This window comes from Bactrocera oleae, chromosome 3 (assembly GCF_042242935.1).
Source record: "Bactrocera oleae isolate idBacOlea1 chromosome 3, idBacOlea1, whole genome shotgun sequence".
Classification (NCBI taxonomy): domain Eukaryota; kingdom Metazoa; phylum Arthropoda; class Insecta; order Diptera; family Tephritidae; genus Bactrocera; species Bactrocera oleae.
Window position 1 is genome coordinate 10,422,103 of NC_091537.1, and position 23,513 is coordinate 10,445,615.

The 23,513-nt window shown below is 31.9% G+C and overlaps 1 protein-coding gene across 20 annotated transcripts in view; it reads left to right on the forward strand.

Annotated features, from left to right (window-relative positions):
* The window catches only part of dpy (fibrillin-like protein dumpy), a 235,231-nt gene that overhangs the window by 107,220 nt on the left and 104,498 nt on the right, over window positions 1-23,513 (forward strand). For 19 of the 20 annotated variants that reach the window (XM_070107428.1, XM_070107446.1, XM_070107427.1 and 16 more), the window contains 3 exons: window positions 5,122-5,344; window positions 6,340-6,441; window positions 7,922-8,038. In XM_070107428.1, coding sequence (XP_069963529.1) covers window positions 5,122-5,344; window positions 6,340-6,441; window positions 7,922-8,038 — 442 coding nt within the window. The remainder of the gene's footprint in view (window positions 1-5,121; window positions 5,345-6,339; window positions 6,442-7,921; window positions 8,039-23,513) is intronic. The other variant, XM_070107434.1, reaches the window with a different exon arrangement.

Here is a 23,513-nt window from a genome sequence, read left to right on the forward strand (position 1 = left end):
ATCTAAATAAAGATTTTCAAGCAAACTGATTCAAAATATAAGAATAAATCGACCAAAAAAAAAAATTTTTTTTAGTTAAATGATACCTGTACCTTTTCTACTTGAAAAAAAACGTAAATAATTAACCGAAATCATATTAAAAATTACCAATTTAAAAGCAGTTATAATTTAATACAAAAAAAGCGTTGATTTTTTTTATGAAACTTACATAAACATTTATAAATATTTTTATAAAAAAATTTTAAAATATACATAAATTTTATCTTTTTCGCATAAAATCGTGAAAAATAAATTTTTATATTATAATTTTTAAACGATATATTTTTAATGAAAGCTACCTCTGAAATTTCTGTCTCCATCAGCCAAATATTATTTTTTATTACTGACGTTATCATTTTGTGCGCTTTTTTGCCATACACACACATGCGCACAGCAAAACAACAACAATCTGCTAATAATTGGTGTTAATTAAGTTAAAAAAACAAGAATGTGAAGTGCAGCAACTAATTATTTAATAGCTGTGTGAACATACATATACATATATTTATGACAAAAAATCTAGCATAAAAATTGATACAATTCCAGCTTTCTAACACAAAACCATAAAAGAGGCAGAAATTAGTGCAAGGCACGCGATTGACGCTTGTATGGCATTGGAATACAAAAACAAAAATCCTGCAGTATCAGCAGCAAATGTATATAATATAATATTTATACAAATATACCTATTATATACATATATAATTTTTTTATACATACATATGTGTGTATGTAAGCAACTCCGATTGACAGTTGCAACTCAGATCAGCGGTTGCAATAGAAACCACGCTAGTTAACAATTATAACGGTAACTATTGTTTACCCTCTTTAGCTTTTCTATATTTCTGCTTTTAAAACAGCTCAAACTGAGCTCACGCTTTCAATGCAAAGGTTGCGCTACTTGTGGAACGATGAAGAAAATAAACTAAGCAAACACACACTCACACGTAATATTACAAAATCTAATATAGATGTGCTCATTTACTGGCTGATACACGTATGCACTTGTTTTAATACTTTTAATTGCCAGCGCGACTGCACTTGACAATGCTGGCTGCGCGCGCATGTGATCGTTGGCATCGGTTGCGCGACTGCGGCACGAGTTGTTGGCAGCAATGTCATGGGAGCACTTTGATGCGCGGCATTGTCTGCGATTTATTTTTAATTATTATTGATGTTGTTGTGGTTTTTATAAGCACAGCTAGGTGTTATGCGATTGTTGCGAAATTGTTGTTGCATTTTGACAATCATCCTTTTTTACTTTTTTTATTCAATAAATGCATGTACTGAGAGCTATAAAGCGAAAAAAATACAGTTTTGGGCATATAATTAGGTATATTTCGAATTTTAAATAAAAAAAAATATTTTTGCTTATAATGTTTGCTTTATAATTTGTTATCTGCTGACGTCTGGAGCTTTAGAATGAAAATGTAAAACTAAAAAGTAGCAAAAAAATAAAATTTTGACAAATTATAAAAATAATTTAAAAATATTTAAATTAAAATTTTTTTAAGATAAAGTTGCTTTATATTCAATTCAAAAAGCAATTAATCTTCTTCTAAAATTAAAATTTTTCAAAAGCTAATGCTTTTTAATTTTTTATTTGCTAACGTCTAAAGCTTTAGGCTTAAAATTTGAAAATAAAAATTACCAAAAAAAAAGAACTTTGAAAATTTATAAAAAGAATTTGAAAACATTACCTGCACAGAAAAACTAACTTAAAAAACAAATATAATGTCTGATTGTTTTTTTTTAAGGATTTAGTTCTTTTATGATAATCACAAATTAAAATTAACTTTCTTAAAAAATTAATTTTTTTATAAAATTAAAATTTTTATAAAATTAAAATTTTTATAAAATTTAATTTTTTATAAGATAAAAGTTTATAAAATGTATAATTTAATATGCATTAATTTTTAAAATTAAAATTTTAATTTTATATATAATTATATATTTTATAATTTTTATAAATTGTTTTTTATAATTATTTTATTTTATCTTTTTTATACAAATTTGCAATTTTAAACCTAAATTTTGATTTCTATTTATTATTTGATTTCTACAGAAAAAATTTAAACTGTGCATATTACTATGCCCACAACTGTCATCAGCTAATAACTAAAAGTGCAGTAGCATTAAAACAATGATGAGCTTTTCAAATACAATAGCATATACATATATACAACAACTCAAAAAACAGCACAACAGCCATTTAATGTGATTGTTGTTGTTGTTGTTGCACACATCAATTGAATAAATTTGCAAATTTTTTCAATTCAATCATGAAGCAGCATGCCTGCCGCAAGGTCACTATTATAGATTACTTCAGTCGATTTTTTACGCTGCAATAACACACATACAAGGGCATATACGAGCACACATTGCAACCACACTTATTCCACCGATATTTGACAACAATGTTGTAAAGCAACAATAATGGTAAAAACAATAGCAGTAGCACTTAATTGCCACAGTGTCAATGGAAGGCATGTGGTAGCTCGTGTCTAACGCGCGCTTACCAGGCAATGCGGTGCTTTCTGTCTGTCAAAGCAGTCAGTCAGTTAGTCAGTCAATCGCAGAGTCAGTGTCAGCTGATAAAATCGGCGCATCCACAAACTTGAACTTGACAGACGCTGCTGGTTAAAAGAAATATGTATTTCTGTATGTGTGTATACGTAGTGTTGGCCGCTGGCATAAGCGTGCAGCAGTGTGCGAAAGTCAATAGCCTCTGTGGTTTCAAGCAGCTAATCACTGGTGGAAAAATCGATTCCCACACGCTGGTGAAGTTATTAAAACATTTCACATAATTTTCATTTTTTTTTTTGGTGAATTTTCAATTTTGCGCTCATTTGCGGTATAAAATTTAGCATATGCCATCAATTATGCTATATATGAGGCATTATATTTGCTGAAAATGTTTGGAAAATGTTCTAAAACTAGTTTAACGTTTGTGAAAATTATTTTTCTGCCAAAGGTCAGACGCAAAGCAAAATTGTTTTGGTAATATATTTCAAGCATGGCGTGTGTAGTAAGGGTTAGTCGCGCTTTTAAACCCATAGTTCAACCTTACTCAACTCGTTTCCCTCTAAGGCATTGTGATGACAAATCTATTAGTTTTACGCTAGTTTCTTATTTGCTCATGTTTTATATTAATTTTATATTATTAATTTCACTTACTTATAGTCGAACATCATTGTTAGAACATTCTCAATTGAAACTGAAATATACGTAGAAATTAAAGTTTCATTATCCGAAGAAAATGCGCAACGAAGCATAACAATATAGCATGCAAAAGTTGTGAAGAACAATTTAACAAAAAAAAAAAATATTTTAAAAACTTTTTGCATGAACTATTGTTAGAGATTTTCTCAATAAAAAACAAGAAAAAACGTTTACTTCGGTTGCATCGAAGCTATAATACCCTTCACAAATAAAAAAGATTCCTTACAAGAACTTGATTTTGGTCGTTCAGTTTGTATGGCAGTTATATGCTATAGTGGTCTGATCTAAACAATCTCTCAAGAAATTGCACCATTGCCTGAGGCAATGATATATGCGAAATTTCGTATAAATATATACTCAAGTAACAAAGTTTTCCATACAAGCACTCGATCCCAACCGTTCGGTTTGTATGGCAGCTATATACTTTAGGCAATAATCTATGCCAAGTTTAGTGAAAATATCTCAATAAATTAAAAAGTTTTCCATACAAGCACTCTATTTCAATACATAGTTCGGTTTGTATGGCAGCTGTATGGTATAGTATAGCAAATGAGCAGCTTCTTGGTGAGAAAACGACGGGTGCAAAATTTCAGATCGATGTCTTATATATTTTCTTATGAGTCGCACAAAGATCGTTATCTGTAGTATGATTTTAGGCGAATCGCGCTTTTTGACCCCTATTTCGTTCCCATGGTTATTTACCACATACACTTCTCAAACGCTTTAACTATTCATAAAGTAAAAGATTTATTGCTCTAACAATGACTTTCTAATGTGAATTTTGAGATCTACTCAACATTTTTCTAACTTTTTTTAATATTAATTGCATTTTTAAAGTTTACATTTTTATTCAAAGTGACAGTTACAATCGCGTTTGTAGCATCTTGTCGCGAAGCTTTAAATGCAAACTTCTATTTGAAGTAAACGGAAAGTACCTAGCTCGGCTTAAAATTTTGTACTCAATAATTCGATCAAGTAAAGTACGAATTGTTCCTTCACTCTTGCCATTTCTTAGTATGTATATTCAGCCTGACAGGCAGCCTCAGTTGATACTGTAATATCGAGAGACATTGACACTAAAACTCTAAAAGTAGAAATAATCCTTTCGAAATCATGCGAATTTATGGCAAATAAACAATATTTAAACATAATAATATTTTTTAAAGGATGATTAAAGATGCGATGAAAATTCAAAAAAAATAATAATAATTCTCAAATTTTATGCAAAAGGTTTAATTGACTAGCTGCTATATTTCTCATAGTACGGAATATACTCGTACACACATTATATAATATATGTACCTATTATATAGTAGATTGAAGCATTTTAGGCTTGAATAACCCGTAATTGGCAATTTCGTACACTCATTCATATTGCTCATTTCACATTTCTGCACTTCCTTAATTGATTTTTTCATATTTCACGGAAAATAATTGAAGAATAAAATGCAAAACAAATTATCTACAGGCAGTTATTACATATTACACTAATTAGAAAAAATGAGAAAATCGGCAGAAAAGAGCAAACGCCAAAACAATATTTCACAAATAGAAACTTAAAATTTTACTAATGAACCAATGAATTGCCAAAAAGTAGAACCCGGAAATGTGAGAACCAATTTTAGGCATGCAACAAAAATTTAATATGCCTTGCAACATTTTCGGTTTACGGTTTTGTATAATTCGCTCAGTTCCGTGCAATATTTCTTCGCAGTTCAAGTATTTTTGAGCATAAAATTTGGTTCGTAGCAAAATTGATATTAACTTTTACAGTTTTTTTTTATTTAAATACATTTGAAATTACTAAATTACTGAATTTTCACTAACTAATTTCTTGTGTTTTCCTTTCTCGTCCTGCAGGTACATTCACAAATCAAAACGATACGATCGGACCAAGCGCATTTGAAAAATAGCCGTTTTGGTGGCGAAGTATTTTTCCTAAATCTTGAAGATGGCTATTTCGGCTGTCAAGTTAATGAGTCTACAGATTATTTACAATTATACGAATTATCGAAATTATGCGACGGCAGGCGAGATTGTTTTCTCGGTGCCGATGAGCTGAGAGAGGAGCTCAAATGCACAAGTGAGTAATAAAAAATGTGTAAAAAAATTTTAATAAATATATTAAGTTAAAAATTAATTAAAAATAAAATTAAATAAAAATAAAATTAATTAAAAATAAAATTAAAGAAATTAAAATTAAATTTAAGATCTGAATTACTTTAAAAAGATTAATATATTTTTATCAGAAAACCAAAGTAATTAAATATAATTAAAAATGAAATTAAAATTAAAATTGAAGTTAGTTTGAAAACAGTTTAAATTTAAATTTAAAAATGTTAATTACTTTAATTATGTGTTTCTTTTCAATTTTCATATACTAACGAAGTACTAAATATAATTCAATTGAAATTAAAATTATTAAAATATAAAACTATAAATATTAATAATTAAAATTTTGATAATTAAAATTTTTAATTTGAATAAAATTTTAATTACTTTAAAAATTAATAATAAATTAATTTAATTAAAATTAATTAAATTTGAAATTAAAAATATATTTTTAATAAAAATTAATTAAATTTGAAATGAAAAAAAAATTTAAACAATTTAAATTAAAAAAATGGTAATTAAATTTTGTTTTAATTAAGTTTTGCTTTTAAATTTTCAAATACTAACGAAGTGGAATATATATATACCATATGTAAATTGAAATTAATATTAATTAAGTTTAAAATTAAAAACAATTAAATTTCAATTAAAATTAATTTATTTGAAATGGAAAAAAATTATATTGAATTAAAATTTAAATATTTTAACTTAAATTAATATAATAAAATGAATTAAATTTGAAATGAAAAAAAAATTAACTTAATTTAATGAAAATTAAAATTGAAATTAGAAAAAAATGCTTATTAAAAAAAATTATTAAATAAAATAAAAAATTTAAATTAAATTTTCATTAATTGTTCCTTTTAATTTTCAAATGCCAACAAAGCACTAAAATTAATGCACATTCTAATATATAAATGCTTTACGATGTTAAATTGTAATTTCCGTTTACGCTTTTAATTGCAGATGACTGTGATAAGGAAGGCACTCAGTGCACGAATGGTGTTTGCCTAAATGGCGTTTGCCATTGTAACGACGGTTTTGGCGGTTGCAATTGCAGTGAGCGAGGTAAGTGAGCGATAAATTCAAATATATACATATTTACAAGTTTGTATGTATATAATTGATAGAGTCATTCGATGAGCAGTAATTGCAAAATGTATTGCAGTTAGTTGTAAGGTAATTAAGATTTATTGTTAAGTTTATAAGCGGTACGAATTGCTGGAAAAGGATTTCCTTCGATTTGGCTGTGTGATTGTGCAAAGCTCAAAGTATTTGTAGAGAATTTAAATAGTGAAAATGAAAAAAAATTAGTTTTCAATTGCCAAACAATAGGTATAATAAAATGTGGAGTTAAGAGATAGTGCAGGTGGTTAGGGTAGCATGCTGAAGGTAGTAGCTGATATTGTAGTAGAATTGTTGGCGATCAAAAATTTTAATTAAATAGATTTTGTTGTTTATACAGTTCTAAAATTTTAAAACTACTGATAATTAATAACTAAAGATATATATTTTTTAATTATGAAAAATTAGTGTACTCTGAAGTAATAATTATGAATAATATTAATTGACAAAAAATTATTTAATTAATTTATATTAGATTTTTACTACTCAGAGCAGTTGTTACTAAAAATTTACATTAAAAAAACTAATTATTTATTTAATTAAATTAATGTAAGCAAATACTTTTAATTTCATTTAACTTCTATTAATTAATTAAATTTAATTTCTGCCTAAAAAACTACACTGAAATGCTAAAGGTAAGAATTTAAGTACGAAAAAATTATTTAGAATTAAACTAATTTTTGAATTAATTAATTTAATTTAATTAATTATTCTTAATTAATAATAACTAATTTAATAATAATATCTTATCATAAAAACTACTCTGAATATCTAAAGGTAAGAATTTATTTACAAAAAATTATTTTAAATTTACTTTTTTTAATTACCAAATTAAACATTATTAACAATAGTTAACAATAATTACTTCAAATATAAGGCAAACACGTAAAAGCTTAGCTGAAGAAACTAATATGTAAAAAAATAATAATTGAAGCTTGCAACGAACGCTAATTAAGTAAATTATACTTACATATAAAAAATTCTAAATAATTATAATAATTTGACACACGCAGTTTTTAAAGGGTATTTATACAAATTAATAAAATAAAAATTTAAAATTAGCCAGTTCAAATCACAAACACTCTAAATTAATTTACCAAAATTTTTTAAAACTTTTTTTAAAATATTGAACACTAGCTAACATAGCACAGCCTTACGCATAGTAAATTTGTAGTATATAATTTAAGTAGCTTAGCTCAGCAGTAATTAAATACCAATAAAAAACATTAATTTTACTTTATACATACATACATACATTTGCCTATACCAATACAAACAGCAACAATAATAACTGCTAAACTTCAACTACATAAGAAAATTAATTATTTTTAAACAACAACAACAAACAAGAAAACGCTCATAAATATAACGCCACAAACGCCAGTGCACAATTAAACTAATGCTTAATCCTAAACGCTTACAGATGAAAACGAGTGCAAATATCGTCCATGCGATGTGTTTGCGCACTGCATCAACACGCTTGGCAGCTTCACGTGTACCTGCTTTCCCGGCTATCACGGCAATGGGCTTCACTGCGAAGGTGAGTTTTTGTTTAATTGCACGCTTAACATATATTTAACACACACACAAACACAAGAATCCAAAACACTTACAAACAAAAAAAACATTTAAGGGGAAGGGTTAAGCAGAGGAAACTCACCAAACCAAACAACAACGTCAACAAAGTAAAAAATAATATGTTATTAATGGAAAAATATGAATAACTGTTAATATAATTAACAAAAATTTAAAAAAAAATTAATATAACATATATTTTAAAAATACACAAAAAAATATTAACAAAAACACAAAATAATTCTTGGTATTATTAATAAAAATAATAACCACAAATTTGAAAAAAATTGCTAGTTCACGCAAGCGTTCAACATATAGTTTGCACTTTGATGCTTACAATAATTTTGGTTAAAATATGAAAAAATTGCTTTTGAAAAATTTAGTATACTTTTTGCTCTTATAAATAAAATTAAAAAATGGTATAAAAAAGCTATAACATGCTTAGCTATTATCAGAATTTTTATTAAGCAACTACGATAATAAGCTATATCGATTAAAAATCGTTTTTCATATAACAGTTTATGCATTTGAGCCTAATTGGAGAATAATTTTCAATACCAAAACTTATCTGGAGCAGCTATAAAGTTATCGATATCGTTTTAAAACTACGCCCACCTACCATATAATCGATATGTTATCGATAAATATGTCAAAATTTATCCAAAAATTTCAAAATTCTATTTTGACTACGCCCGCTTTTCATATAATCGATTTTTTATCGATAAGTTTTCAGAAATTTTGCAAGAACTAAAAAATTAAAATGATTTCCTATAAATCACTTGTCTTCTCATATGGTAGCCAACCCTACATCGAAAATAACGGAAATACACTATACTAAAAAATATCGTTCGGTTCAATTGGAGGTCAGCCAGAATACGTTTACAGCAAAGCTAGGTAATATTGAACTGAACATCAGATGCCTTTACATTTTATATATATATTTTTTGTTGACTAAGGAAAAAAGACTAGTGGCGGTAAAAAAAAATATTCAGACTAGTTACCAACCATTAAAATTTAAAATATTTTTTTGGAGACTGCACATATTTGTTCGTATAATTTTTTTCACGTCAGTCACTCTGAGTCAAATGTTCATTTCTATCGCTGGAAGTTATAAAAAATTAAAAGGAAAAGGTGACAGCGAGTATGAATGCATATCTAAATATATGTGTTGTAAATATTAAGCTTTCTTGCCAAAACTTCTCACCTCCTTTGGTCGACTTAGTTCAGTAGAAAGAAGTGGGCGTGTTTTATTCAAAAAATACAAAAACTATGACGCCCCATATAAATATTTGTTGAAAGATTTTAGTGGTTATGGATTTCTTTACTCGAAATTTATTCACTAAACTGAAACAACACTTCCTGCTTCCATTTTCGTTCCCCTAACTCACAAATAAGTTGAGTAGTGATAATCATATAAAAGTTGTGTCCACTACAAAGTTGGCGAGCAAGTTATCTAAGCTTCGTTGCTACCGAAGTCACACCTTTCTAGTGTTATTTTTCCTCGCCTTATTTACTTTTTTTCCATTTTGCCACTTATTTTCGTTCTTTTTGATGTTTTATTTTTGTTCTTATTTTATTTTGACGCGCAGCAGTTTCTCTATAAAATAAACTTGTATTAACTTACCCAGTAACTTCTTTCTAAGCGCTCCGCTGGCCAAGCAGCAACCAAGTACCAAGTACGTTGCTAGAGAAAGAGATAACTTCGCACCGCACCGCGCCGCGACGGTTGGTCTTGTACTTGCAAAGTAGCCAGCTGGCCAGTGCTAGAGCAGGGCAATCGCCACATTTGTTTGCTACACAAACATTTTTATTTATTAAACGACATTTGTACGCGCACTTTATAAACGACTATAAGTGTGAGCGTATGTATGCATATGTGCTGGCATTTATGCGGTGCTGCCACAAAGGAAAATGCGGTTATGGAAAAAAAGTGCAACAAAGAAAAAATTTCATATGAAATAGCATTTTGTAGCAGCATATAAGTGCATACATACACACATATTTTATATATATATATTTATATGTATGTGGCTGTAAGTATATTTTTCAAAGTTAGCTGCAACTAGTAATCTAGTAAGTTAGTTAGTATGCGCTGTCTAACGGTTTCGGCTATAAAATGCCATTGAAAAAATATTGTAATGATAAAAGCAAATGTGAAAGAAAAAGAAGCATGAAGTACAAGTAGCATAAAAGCAATTGGATTAATAGCAAAGTAGAATGTATTAGAGTAGGTAAAGAAGAGTGACAGAGGGTGAAGACTTATGGAAAGAAAAGGTGCTGCAAAATGTGATACACATCGGCGCATACACAATGGCAAGCAGACACAAGTCACACACACACATGTCACACACACACATATGAACGATATTGCGGCAGACGGCAGCAAATATGAATTTAAGTGCGCAAAGCTTTATTTTAAGTTGTATGTGTGTATGTATGCTAATATGTAACGTCAGCACGCGCAGTCGGTAAGCGGTATTGTAAAATGACACGGGTTATAAAATCGGATTTGGTCCAAAGGCGGCAATGCTGTTATGAGAATGTATGGGCATAATAAAGATAACGCTTTACGTACACAAACATATATATGTACATATAGTTACACGTACATACATATATAAAACAAGAAACAACGTAACTTCGGCTGCACCGAAGCTATAATACCCTACACAGGTGAATTTCTTACAGCATTCAAGGGTATAAAAATATATTTATATTGATTTTAATCGTTCGGTTTTAATGGCAGCTATATGCTACAGTGGTCCGATCAAAACAATTTATTTGGAAATTATAGCGCTGTTTTAGGCAATGTTCTATGCCAAATTTCGATGACGATATATTGTCAAATAAAAAAGTTGTTCATACAAGGACTGGATTTTGATCGATGAGTTTGTATGATAGCTATATGCTACAGTCGTTCGATAAGGGCGGTTCCGACAACTCAGCAGCTTCATGGAGAGAAAAGCACGTGTGAAAAATTTCAGATCGATATCTCAAAAATCGAGAGACTAGTTCAAGTACCTATATATAGACAGGCGGAAAAGCAAATAGACAGACGGACATGGATAAATCTATGCAGCTCGTCACGCTGATAATTTATATACAAGTATTTATATACTTTGTAGGGTCTCCGACATTTTGTTCTGGGTATTACAAACTTCGTGGTTGATTAAATATACCCCGGTCAGGGTATAAAAATATAAATATTCTTAAAGCGCATTAGCATAAGTATGAATTTGTATGCAAATTGTAACAACAACAACCAAAACAACACCATTTAAATTCTACAAGCTCTCTGACAATAGTAGAAGATTACAATTAGTAAAACCCCAATAAATACTAATGTAAATTTAGCTCTAACCTTATGCCTGACCATAAGCTTATGCATTGTAAGCTAAGCTTAGCAGCGACTATTTTAGGCAGCACGCAAAAGCGTAAATTTAGTTACTTTAACTGCCGCTGCCCAACACAGACACACACACACACACACTGTGTCAACTAACGTCCAGTCTAACTACTTGTATCTACTACTATTACCGCATTGCTGTAAGTACTTGTGGCACGAATGGCAGCGCAGCGCGCCATAAACCGGTCACCGCCATTAATGTCAGTTGCTATTAAATTACGTCATAAAGTGAAAAAAGTAGCACGAGATCATTTCCTAAGTCGTTCAATGTGATTGTTTGTGACAATAAAATTACGCTGCAACAACAACAAAAACAAAGTAAGGTCTCATTTTTGAGCACAAGCACAGTCAAGTCGGGCTTAGAGGAAACATCTTTTATCGATTGAGTTTTATCGAAAATTACCATGTTATTTATGTGTATTCACTGCCGAGAAAGGGGTTTTTTTATCAATAGATTGACCCACTTCCGGAAACGTCTTTGATTCAGTATTTTTATATGAAAGCTAATGTCGTTATTTAGCGATAAAAACTCTTAGTTTCCAGTTCTAATTATGACCCCGATGATCATAGGGGAAACTAGGACTCCTAAGAAATCATTAATGGACAGTTTAGCATTCTAGTTTCTTTCTTTAGCCTCTCGATCAACCATGTCTATATATTTTACGTTTCGCCTTCTAAAAATATTGTTACAGCTATTCTTTATAGATAGTGAACATATTTCTTGTATCTAAAGCATTACTTTGAAAAGTCGCTTCTCTGATAGCCGCAAATGACGGCCTTTACAAGTGGTTTAGGGCTGCCGGGTTTTCAGTGAAGCTTTTTGAAGTAAAAATGTACGCACGATTTGAAGTTGCCCACCGAGTGGTGAAGTAATGAAACTAATATAAAAATTTTAGATTTGGTTTCGGCAAGTGCAAAAACATCTAACGAGGTCTTAGAGTTTCCGCTAATGACCGCATTGAGGATTATGGTATTTGTGTTTAGAAAGCTCAAAAACTAAAAAATATGTCACATGTCTACAGGATTTTGGTATTAAAGTCTTGAGATCACGAAAAAATAACTGATAATCGAAGTTTTCAATTAGAGCAAGCAACTGGCTCGATCCACTTTAGACCTGGAACAAACGATCAATGAATTTAAAATCATTGATAACTGCTTGCTTTCCTTTCCAAACCCAGTATCTACTTAATTCAACAGAATCACAAAATATTAAAATAAAAGTAAACGATTTCAATGAAATTTTCCTACTAGCTGCAGCAAAGTCAGGGCAAAGACATATCAATTAATCACTCATCCAAGATAAGTTTAAGCACTAACTGAAGAAAAGCAACAAAAACAGAAATTTATCATAATAAAATAAAGTGGGTCCGCTCTCTTACCATCACTTTTAAATCAAAGATAAATACTCAAAACTTATAAATCATTAAAAAACTCGAAAGCTGCCCAAATGACCGCAAATTCCTAATACTTTTACCACTATCCATTTTGTGGACCGCCACCGCCGCCACCATGGCGGTTGCTTTAATTACGTCATTTCATAGCGCGATCGCGAGTACCACAGCGCAAGCAGTGAGGAATTAATGAGCGAGCGCAAGAAAGGTGTAGAGAAGGGCGGGTAATACACTTCCATATATTGTTGATGTTGTACTTGATGGAGAGGCTCGAATTTCCACAACTCGGTAGTTAGAGAAAGGCATAGAATAGTTGGTGGACATGCAACATGAAGTAATACATACTCGTACATATGTGTGAGCATGTGTGGCTTGTATGTATGTGTAAATATACTACAAAAGAACGCAGACTAGAATAGTTACATAGCTGTGCCTCTTGCTGGATAATTGCCATTGCATTGGAGCGCTTCGTGTTGCAACGTAACAATGGCAGTAACAATAAAAAGTCACATACAACTACAACAAATAATAAAGATAAAGAAAGAACGCATACATCAATAGATTACAGATTAGTTACAGGCGGCGGCGGTGACGATGATGCCGAAGCTGCACATTAAGAAAGATTACAACAACAGCATGCGCCTGACGGTTCAAGTTCGAATCAGACACACACACCAACAAGCACGTTGTGCATATATATATAAATATATATGTGTGTGTGTGTGTTATTGCACTGCAAACAATCTTCATGCGCTTGTTTATAGAAATTTTTATTATCTAATCATTCTCTGCGAACAAAGACTATTACGGCATTGTCGGCACGCCACTCGGGCGCAGAACGAGCTTTCTCAAACACACACATATGTATGCGTTGAAGAATGCCTCAATCGTGTACTGGCGCAATTGTTTGCCTGCAACAGGTGTTCCTGTTTAGTCGCCACACAAACTACATGCACACATACATACACATAGCTATAGAAAGAAAGCCAAGTATTATATAACTATGAAGAAAATTAATTGTATTGCAGAAATATTTTAAATTAAAAATAGAATTTGCAGCGAAAAAGGTTGACTTGCTGATGTGTTGTTGTTCATAGCGAATGAAGATGCCGTTGCGCATTGTTTTCAGTGTTGAGCGGCGTGAATTTTGTGTTCTTGAGTTGTCAGTGACATTTTGATATACTTGATGGGAAGTGGATTATGCGTGAAGGGTATACAAATCTTATACAGAAGAACATTTGACATGCTGCATACATTTAGATTTTCAATAGTGACTCACTAGTCATAACTGGTAAAATTTTATTTAATTTTATCGGGCTTAACCAATCCACCATCTCTATTTGCTAGTGATTGAAAAATCCCGATAGTTTTGGAACACTAACAAAATCTAAGACCCCAAAAAATACTCCCAAAAGAAAGCAGTTAAGCTCATATAAAACTCTCGAAGTCTAAACAGCGAGCGGCTCACGCACGAGTTAGCTTCGTTGAAAAGCTCTGAACACATTGTGATAAGAGAGAGTCTCTTAACTTCGATGACTGAACCTCTCTCTTTTATGATTTTCTAATGTGGTGCTAAAGAAAGCTTTAAAAAATTTTAGATATTTGTACTAACGAAAACTTCTAAAGCTTTTTGGTTTGGAAGATATTATTATAGATAAGTCTTTTAGAGCTTTTTTTATATTTTTACCAGAGTAAGATTAAATAGCTTTATATATATTAAATAAAATACGATAGAAAATACTTATTTGAAAAGCTCTGAAGACTTTTTTAAGGAAAAGTCATTTAACTTTGATAAGTAAACCTCACGCTGCTTTTAATTAGACTGAGATGTACAAGGAAGCTTTTAGAGCTTTTTATTAATTTAATAGGATACCAGAGAAAGCTTTTAGAGCTTTTCGTTTTGCAGGATGTTGGATGAAGCTTTTTGTATATTTAATGGGATACCAGAGCAAACTTTTAGAATTTTTGATCAGCAGGATGCTAGAGGAAGCTTTTAATGCTTTTCAAATATTTTACAGAATACTAGAAGAAGCTGTTGGAGCTTTTTATAAATTTAAAAGGATACCAGAAAAAGCTTTTAGAGATTTTGAGAGATTTTGTACGATGTTAGATGAATCTTTTTATATATTTAATGGGATACCAAAAGAAGCTTTTAGTGCTTTTTGATCCGTAGGAGGCCAGAGGAAGCTTTGTGATTTTCATATATTTAACAGAATACTAGAGAAGGCCTTAGAGCTTTTTATAGGATGAATAGATTATCAAAGGAAGCTTTTAGAGCTGTTTGTATATCTAAAAGATATTAGAGGAAGCTTTTAGAGATATTATTTAGAGATATTTTATATTTGTAAAGCTTCTGCCAAAAAGCAAATATAAACCACCTTACTTTTTTACAAACACTGTCAATATGTATTTTTCATCATTCGAATTAACTGTGACGCTTAATTTTCCACAGAAAATTCTCGACATTTCAATTTAGTTCTAATTGTAGCGGAAAACCCGTTCGCAACGACGCGCATAAATTGTGTGGCACTGCATTCTAGTGCAACATAATTTGCCACATCATTAGTACACGTATTAGTTCGTGCCATAAGCCATAGAAGGGCGCTAAAGCAGACTCTCTTACAAGTGTGTGTTAGTATGTGTGTTGGGGGAATGGTGTGCTCGCTATTGACTTGCATTCCTGCACGTTCCAACATTAGATGCGTCTACATATGTATGTATGTGTGTGTGTGTATGTATGTGCGCACTAGTAATATATTCCTTGACGGCGGCAAGTCAGCGCACCAATCACTCAACCGAGCAGTTATTAAGTTCGCAATTGTGTTCCCAAGGGAATCTCCAGCTGACTGGGAATTTATTTTAGATATTCTTCTGCATTATTATCTTCTTTTATATTCAATTGAGTTTACATTTATGCAATTACTTGTTGAAATTATATGTTTATAAGGAAAAGGCACAAATACACACATAAGTATATATGGAGATGCTTGTAAAAATAAAAGACTTCATAACTAATGTCAGAAGGCACGTAAAGTGATAAGAAATTGACGTAGGAATAGCAGGAACACACTTGCGGCATGAACGTGAAGTTGCGCTATATTCCTCCTATTTTCACGTTCTATGTCATAATATATTTCTTTTGTTGTTACATTATTTTTTTGCTATATCTGCATACACCTGTACTTCAATTGAAATCATTATTTCTTATTTTCACACGTGCAGATAAGTATTTTTGCCCGCTACTAATATATCTATATATGCCAAAGTATAACTACACATATATATATACACAAACATACATATATATCTATAAACATTAATATATTTTATTTGTATATGTGCGTGTGCTTTTAATGATTGACCGAGAACGCTTGAGGTCATCGCAGATGAACTAATTCGTCATGCGATGGGAAGTGCATACTCGTAGATATATAGTAGATAGGTTACATACTTATAAACAAATGTACATACATATACGTTAACATATGTGTGCATAGAAAGCAAATAGTTTGGTAGAAGATTCGTTTCGACTTGATAAGTGATTGTGCTCTGCGTTGCGCTGAAAACACTATGCTCAAAAGCTTAATTGTTTTTAATCTTAACTGTTAATAATAGAATTTTAATAAGTTACCGCTATTTTTAAAGACATTTTATTATATATATTATGTAAATTCAATGCTTCATCCATACGTGCTGGTCGCTTGAGTAAATTTTTCGGTGTAACCTCACTTTATTCTCGACAATATTTTTCTGTTAATACCCAAAATTATTCTCCTAATATTATGTGTTCAATATTTTGTTGTACATAAATCCAAAACAAAACTTAAGTAAACTTCAACTTTAAGTCAGCTATGAAGACCACAATATGCTCAATGCCCGCAAAAAAATTTCTTGCACAAGAGAGTGGCCACAAGCACTGATTAACCTAAAGATAACTTTCTTCGAAAAAATTTACTCCAGGTGTCTTTGAAAGCTACATTTTCTCAGGAATCTAAAGCGTCTCTTTTCTGTGTGTCATACAAATTTGACAACTCCGTTCTATGATTGTAACCAAAGCCTAAATTTTTCATTAACTATACAGCTGTGGGGTAGTAACCTCATCTCACTAAGTTACACCCTAAAATTTCAACATCTCCGAAGAAAATCACTGCAAATACCTTCAGTATTAGTATTTTATGAACTTACGAAACACTTGCCTGGAATTGCAGCATAAGGCCCTTAGCTAAATTTAAATAAAGCAGTGACCTTCTATATGCATCAGCCGATAATGCAGTTGTACGCAAAGCTTTTAAAGCAAGCATTTGTTCAAATTTCTATACTTTCTCCTATAGTGATGCTATAGTGATAACTTTAGAGCTGCATAGTTTAGCATCTTTTTAGCTAACAGCGACCGCTCTCAGCAGACAATTTCAAACTTTTGTAAATATTTTATATCGAATTTGAAAACAAGAAATGAAAAACGTTAACTTCGTCTGCACCGAAGTATTAATATATGTTACAGATTCAACTTTTCCTTATAAGAACTTGATTTTGAATCGATCAGTTTCTATGGCAGCTAAATGCTATAGTGGGCCGATCTGAACAATTTCTTTGGAAATTATATCACTACTTTTCACAATAACGCATGCCAAATTTCGTGAAGATATCTCGCCAAATAAAAAATTTTTCCATACAAAAACTTGATTGCGATCGTTCGGTTTGTAGGGCAGCTATATGCTATAGTCGCGTGATATCGGCGGTGCCGAGAAATGAGCAGCATCTTAGAGAAAAAAGAGCGTGTGAAAATTTTCAAATCGAGATCTCAAAAACTGAGGGACTAGTTCGCGCGTTGACACAAATTAATCCTTTAGCAGTCAACAAGACTTATTTCGGACAAAAAACTAATATTATAATTCTATTATGCGCTAAATGCGAATATAATTTTTGAGCGTGACTTATAAGTGAATAAAATAAAGCCTAACTAAAAAACATGAAAATTTTAGCAAATTAACGGAAAACGCAATAAAAAAAAACTCCGAAAGGAAACGCTACAAATATTTCGCCATCACTTGAAGCCTCAAAGATTTATCTACGAAATTTCAACACCGCGTGCGCGACCAGATTTCCGGCTTTACGTAGAATACCAGCGACCAACAAACACTTGCCATCGCAAATTTTCAATGTTCACACATGGGCAGCGCATAATTAGCGCGCGTTTGAGCTGCTGGTTTTTGGTCAGCTGACCACATTTAACACGCTTTGCTAAAGATCAAGTTCACCCATTAAACTTTAATGCGGCAAGTTTTCCGCAAGCAAACACACACATGTGCGAATGTGTGTGTATGCGTGCTACAAGTTTACCGCTAAGCGCGTAGCAATGTTTAAGTGAGATTTAGTTTTTGTGCGGAAAATACAATTCCTGCTTGACGTGTCTAGCGCGTTTTGTTGTTGTTGTTTTTTTTTTTGTTTTTCTTGTTTGCACGGCTCCACCAGCTCCGTGCCCAATACGTTTGTTGGGCGGCGCGCATAGACACTATACCTCAACTGTCACAAAGCAACAAATAACAACTCCAACAAACAACAACAAAAGAGTAGTGTAAGTGCTACTACAACGGTAACTGCACTTCAACTACAGCAGAATGCAAGTCAGTCACACAGTCGACGGCAAGTGTATTCTCGTTCCATTACGCTTCGTGTGGCATGCAGCAGCAGCATTGCTTATGAATATTAAATGTACACACGGTTATGGTATGACTGCCGCATAACGGTACACGAGGCTATGGCCATGCAGCGAAGCAAAGACGTAGACAACAACAACAACAACAAAAGTGTAAAAAAACAAATGCGCCAAACCCGCCACAGACACCTGTTCCACTAAATGCATTTTGCGCATTGGCGGTCACACATTTTGCCAACAGTCAACAACAGCAACAATGTGGCGACACAATATTACACAAAAAAAAAAAAAAATTATGCAAATCAAGTCTGCATTGCAATATTTATTTGGCTACATACATATGTGTGCATGTTTGTATGCACATGTGTGTTTTTTAGTTGTCAACTGCAACTCCAGTGTTTATACAGTTATGCAACGTGCCACCCAGACCCACTTGTCTACTGCCACTTCTTACGAATTGAGGTTACACGCACTAACAAACAAACACTCGTCATTCTGGCATTCCAGAAAATTAAACAACGGGTGACATGCGCATACGCATGCGCGATGACCTAACAAAATTCTTTTGCCAATCGAGATTGCACAGTTGATTTGCTACTAAAGTTGAGCAATAATTAAAAAAAAAAAAAGTTTAATGAAAATAGCAAATTTCTTGAAGCCATGTCGCCCAGCAGCTTTTTACATCAATTTCAGCTAATTACCAACTTTTTTACTATAACTTAGTCTATATATGTCTATATGGAAATTCACACAATTAACTAACACACCACTGCTAACTCGGTTTCAGATCATGTCGAATCACGCAAATTGCGCTTGACCCACAAATCCAGCAATTTTATTTGCAACAACAAATGCATAACAGTTTCCTGTGCAACAAAGCTGCAGCAATAGATGAGTTATAAATTTGAAAAAAACATATTTTGAAATGTAAAAAGCAGCAACAAAATTTACAACAAACAAATTGGATAATTAAGACTGTATTAATAAAAAATTTAAGCATATATTATATATATATTACAGCCATTAAAAACAGCCCTCTAAGGAAATAATGGCTAAAATTAAGTTCATATTGACCACTATGTAGTGGCATTTGTAGAACTTTAAAGTGATATTGATTACTTTACGGTATGTAGTATTTAACACATCCGATCATTACTTAGTAATTGACTAATTAAGTACTTAAATACAGTAATGAGTATTTTTCACCAGCACAACTGTTCAATTGGCGCTTAAATTTCTTTTACATACATATTTGCTCAAGCTACTTCTACTAATTCTGGTGGGACTACTGATACATTCAGATAAATAAAAAGAGCTATATAATACCTGAAATGCTAGCGAAAAATATTTCGTTTCGATAAGGATATCACTTGCTTAAAATCAATTTCTAATTTTTGGTATATTAATTATTGAGCATTTTTTGCCTTCTGAGGCGCATCTTGAAGACAATTAGACAAAACGCGTGAAGCTAAATCTATCAGTTGGTTCCATAAGTATGCAATTGAGTGACAAGCTCTCGGTTTCAAGATTAATCGAAGAGTTTTACAACTTATCGTAATATTATCGAACATTTTTTTGGAGCAAAAGAGACAAATAAAAACTGAAAAATATTAATAAAATAATTCTGACAATACAATTTTCAATAATCGAAACATCGGCACTCAGTGCAACTGCAGCAGCTCAAAAGTAGCGAAATTTTTCCTGCAGAGCATGTATGTACATTATACGAGTATACATGCCACATGGGCAACATGCATTTTGCTACAGTAATGAGAAGTAAATGACCGGAATAGAGTCATAAAAGCCCACTGAGCTCATTTCAAAGTCATTTTTTTATATATTAAAAGGTCACTTAATATAAACAAAAAAAGCAAGCTAAAACTGCAACAGAGCAGAACTAGGTAAAACAGATAAACATGCCGCATTAGTCACATGTGATGATGAGAAAAATATATGTGGAAAGATTGCCGCAAGCGGAGACATTACCTTAACGACCGAAAATCCTAATAAATATCCGAGAAGACGCTACAAAATTTAACTTTCAATATTGGCATTGAGGTTGATGATTTGTAAATAAATAAAAGTAAAGCGGCAGGAAAGTAAAGTGACAAGAGAAATGTAAAATATTTAGCAAAACAAGCAGACATTTTGCATAAATTTAATGGTCCAGAAGAGCGCAACGCCGCGAGCTAAAAAGACAGGCCGACAAACTGACAGACAGAGATGAAGAGGACATGAGCGCAAGGTAGTGACAGTAAAAGTTGGCAGATGGCACTTTGCTGACCAGCATTGTGGTTCTACTACAGCTAACTGTGCTGCGAAAAAAAGCCATTAACATAAGAAAACCCGTGGAAGCGGGAGTTTGCGACGCTGGCCAGGCAGGTGGAGGGAAAGTCACAGCCAAGTGGCGCTAGTAAATAGTAAAAGCACACGAGCAAAACAAAAAAGGTGAAAGCAAAGGTTAAAGGGAAACTACACAATGCCAAAAGCAGACGAAATATGAAAGGCAAAGGAGCGCAAGCGTGAATAATGCAAGACGTTTGCCACATGCATTTATTTGTGGCAACCTTAGTTGAGTTGTCGTGACACGTTCAACTAAAAATGTTTAAATATAAATAAAAATGTATTTCCTTCATTGTTGTTGTTGTTGCGCAACAAGCATCACGATTATCACTTCAACGGCACTTAGTTGTTGTTGGTGTTGTTGACTGTTTGCAGCATGTCGGCGGCGCTGTTTGCATAGCAAATGAAATGTTGCAAGCGGGCAGATAGGCGAACAGCAAAAGCCTTATTTAGGGAAAAATTTTGAAGCACTTGTAACACACAAACAAATACTTGAAGTGAAGTTGTGCAGACAGTTCGCTGGCTAAGCGCTGCTTTCAAGTGACAATTAATTTGAATTTTGATTTACTCGAAAAGTACTGCGAATCGTGGCATCGCTTAAGTGGTTATTCGAAAGCAAACACTTGCCACATAAGGTATTGCTAGAGATACCTATTATTGTTGGTGTTTATTTGCTTTGATGTGCTGACTGTGCCAGATTGTGGCGCGGTATAGCGTGGCAGCGCATTTAAATGTACTTGCAACACTGTATGTGTGTGCGCGTGTGCCACATCTGACTTTTATCTACACACACACACACACAGATATGCATGCAAATTGAGGCACGTAACGGGGTATTTAGGTTTTTCACTAAATAGCGCTCGCTCACTGGCGCTTCATTTGCACAAAAGCGAAATAAAATGTTTACAAATAAAAATAAAAAGAAATTAAATTTACAACAACAATTGTAAATATATATTTTTTCCACTTTTATTTTGCTGTTAACGCTCGCTTGACTTCGACTAGCGTTCGCGTTGTTTTACTGCCTTCATTTGCCCTTTTTCGCAGCGATCGAGCGCTAGTGATAAGCTGCAACATGCATGCGTTACAATGGTGTTGCAACAATGCGCTACAATAATACATACATAAAATAGTATTTATAGACTTTTTAACAATTTTTTTTTGTAATTCTGCATAACATTAAGTGATGAACGTGGCGCAAGACATTTATTTAGAGAAAAGTTAGTTTGATTTAAATGAGGAATGCCCCAGAATAAAAATTGGAACTCAAAAACTTAAAAGGCTAAATTTTTATAAATAGAAAAAAGTTGCAGCTTATAACATCAAGAAAAAATCAAATATCTTCTAAGCTAAAAAAGTTTTTCATACAAAAACTTAATATAGATCTAACAGTTTATATGGCAGGTATAAGATATACATAGTAGTCATAGTACATAAATCAGATTACACTTTTTTATCGAGGTTGTACCGTTTGCTTGGACAATGTAAACTAAAAATTATATAAGTTTTTAATACAAGAACTTTATTTTGATCGTTCGGTTTGTATGGCAGCTATATGATATAGTAATCCGATCATAACAATTTGCTCGAAGATTATAACGTTTCAAAAACAAATTTCGTGAAGATATCTCTTAAACTAAAAAAAAAATTTATACAAAAACTTGATTTCGATGGATCATTTTGTATGGCAGATATATGATATAGTAATCCGATTTGAACTTTTTTCTAGAGGCTTGTAACGTTTACTTGGACAATAATTTTTACCAAATTTCGTGAAGATATCTCCTAAACTAAAAAAAAAATTTTCATACAAGAACTTGATTTTGATAATTCGGTTTGTATGGCAGTTATATAATATAGTAGGCCGATCGTATTAATTTGTTCGGAGATTGTAGCGTTGCTTCAGGCTAGGATTATTGCCTAAGTTATCTCTTAAAATAAAATAAAAAATTTATGCATGCAAAGACAACGAAGAGGGATGATTTCTACCAGTCAAACACATTATAATACAATAACGATTTAAAAATTTGAATCTAATGACCCTAACGATTAAAATCGCTCCAACCTCCACACAAATGTATAAATATTGCAATAAATAACTCAAAAAGCAATTAAAACTGCTTATTATACCAGTTTATGTGGCGCTACGATATTGACACGCGCAATTAACGCTACTGTTGCAGCATAAAGACGCATGCAGCGTGCAACATACGTGACTAAATATATGAAAAAATAACTTTTATGTACATATCTACATATATATATGAACATTGCCCCAGGTTGGCAGCTTCAGCGCTCGTTAAAGTGTGCAAATTTACGCGGCTCATTTAATTAATGTGCCGCTAATGATGACAGGCCGAACGACAATCAAAATGATTGCGGACCGTAGTAGTAAAAAGCGAATATTCATAACTACAATAACAACATGAAGAGAAGTCAAGTGGCAACAATGCGCAAAAAATTAAAGAAGGCTGAAAAACGATTAATAATGCGAAAAAAAAATTTCAAGCAAAAATATTAAAAATATATATATAAACTAAAATAAAATATACATAAAAATTTTAATGGAAAAAGTCGTGTGTGCAACAATATAAAATTTTACATTTTTTTCCTATTAAAAAAATTTTGTCAAAAATAATATTAA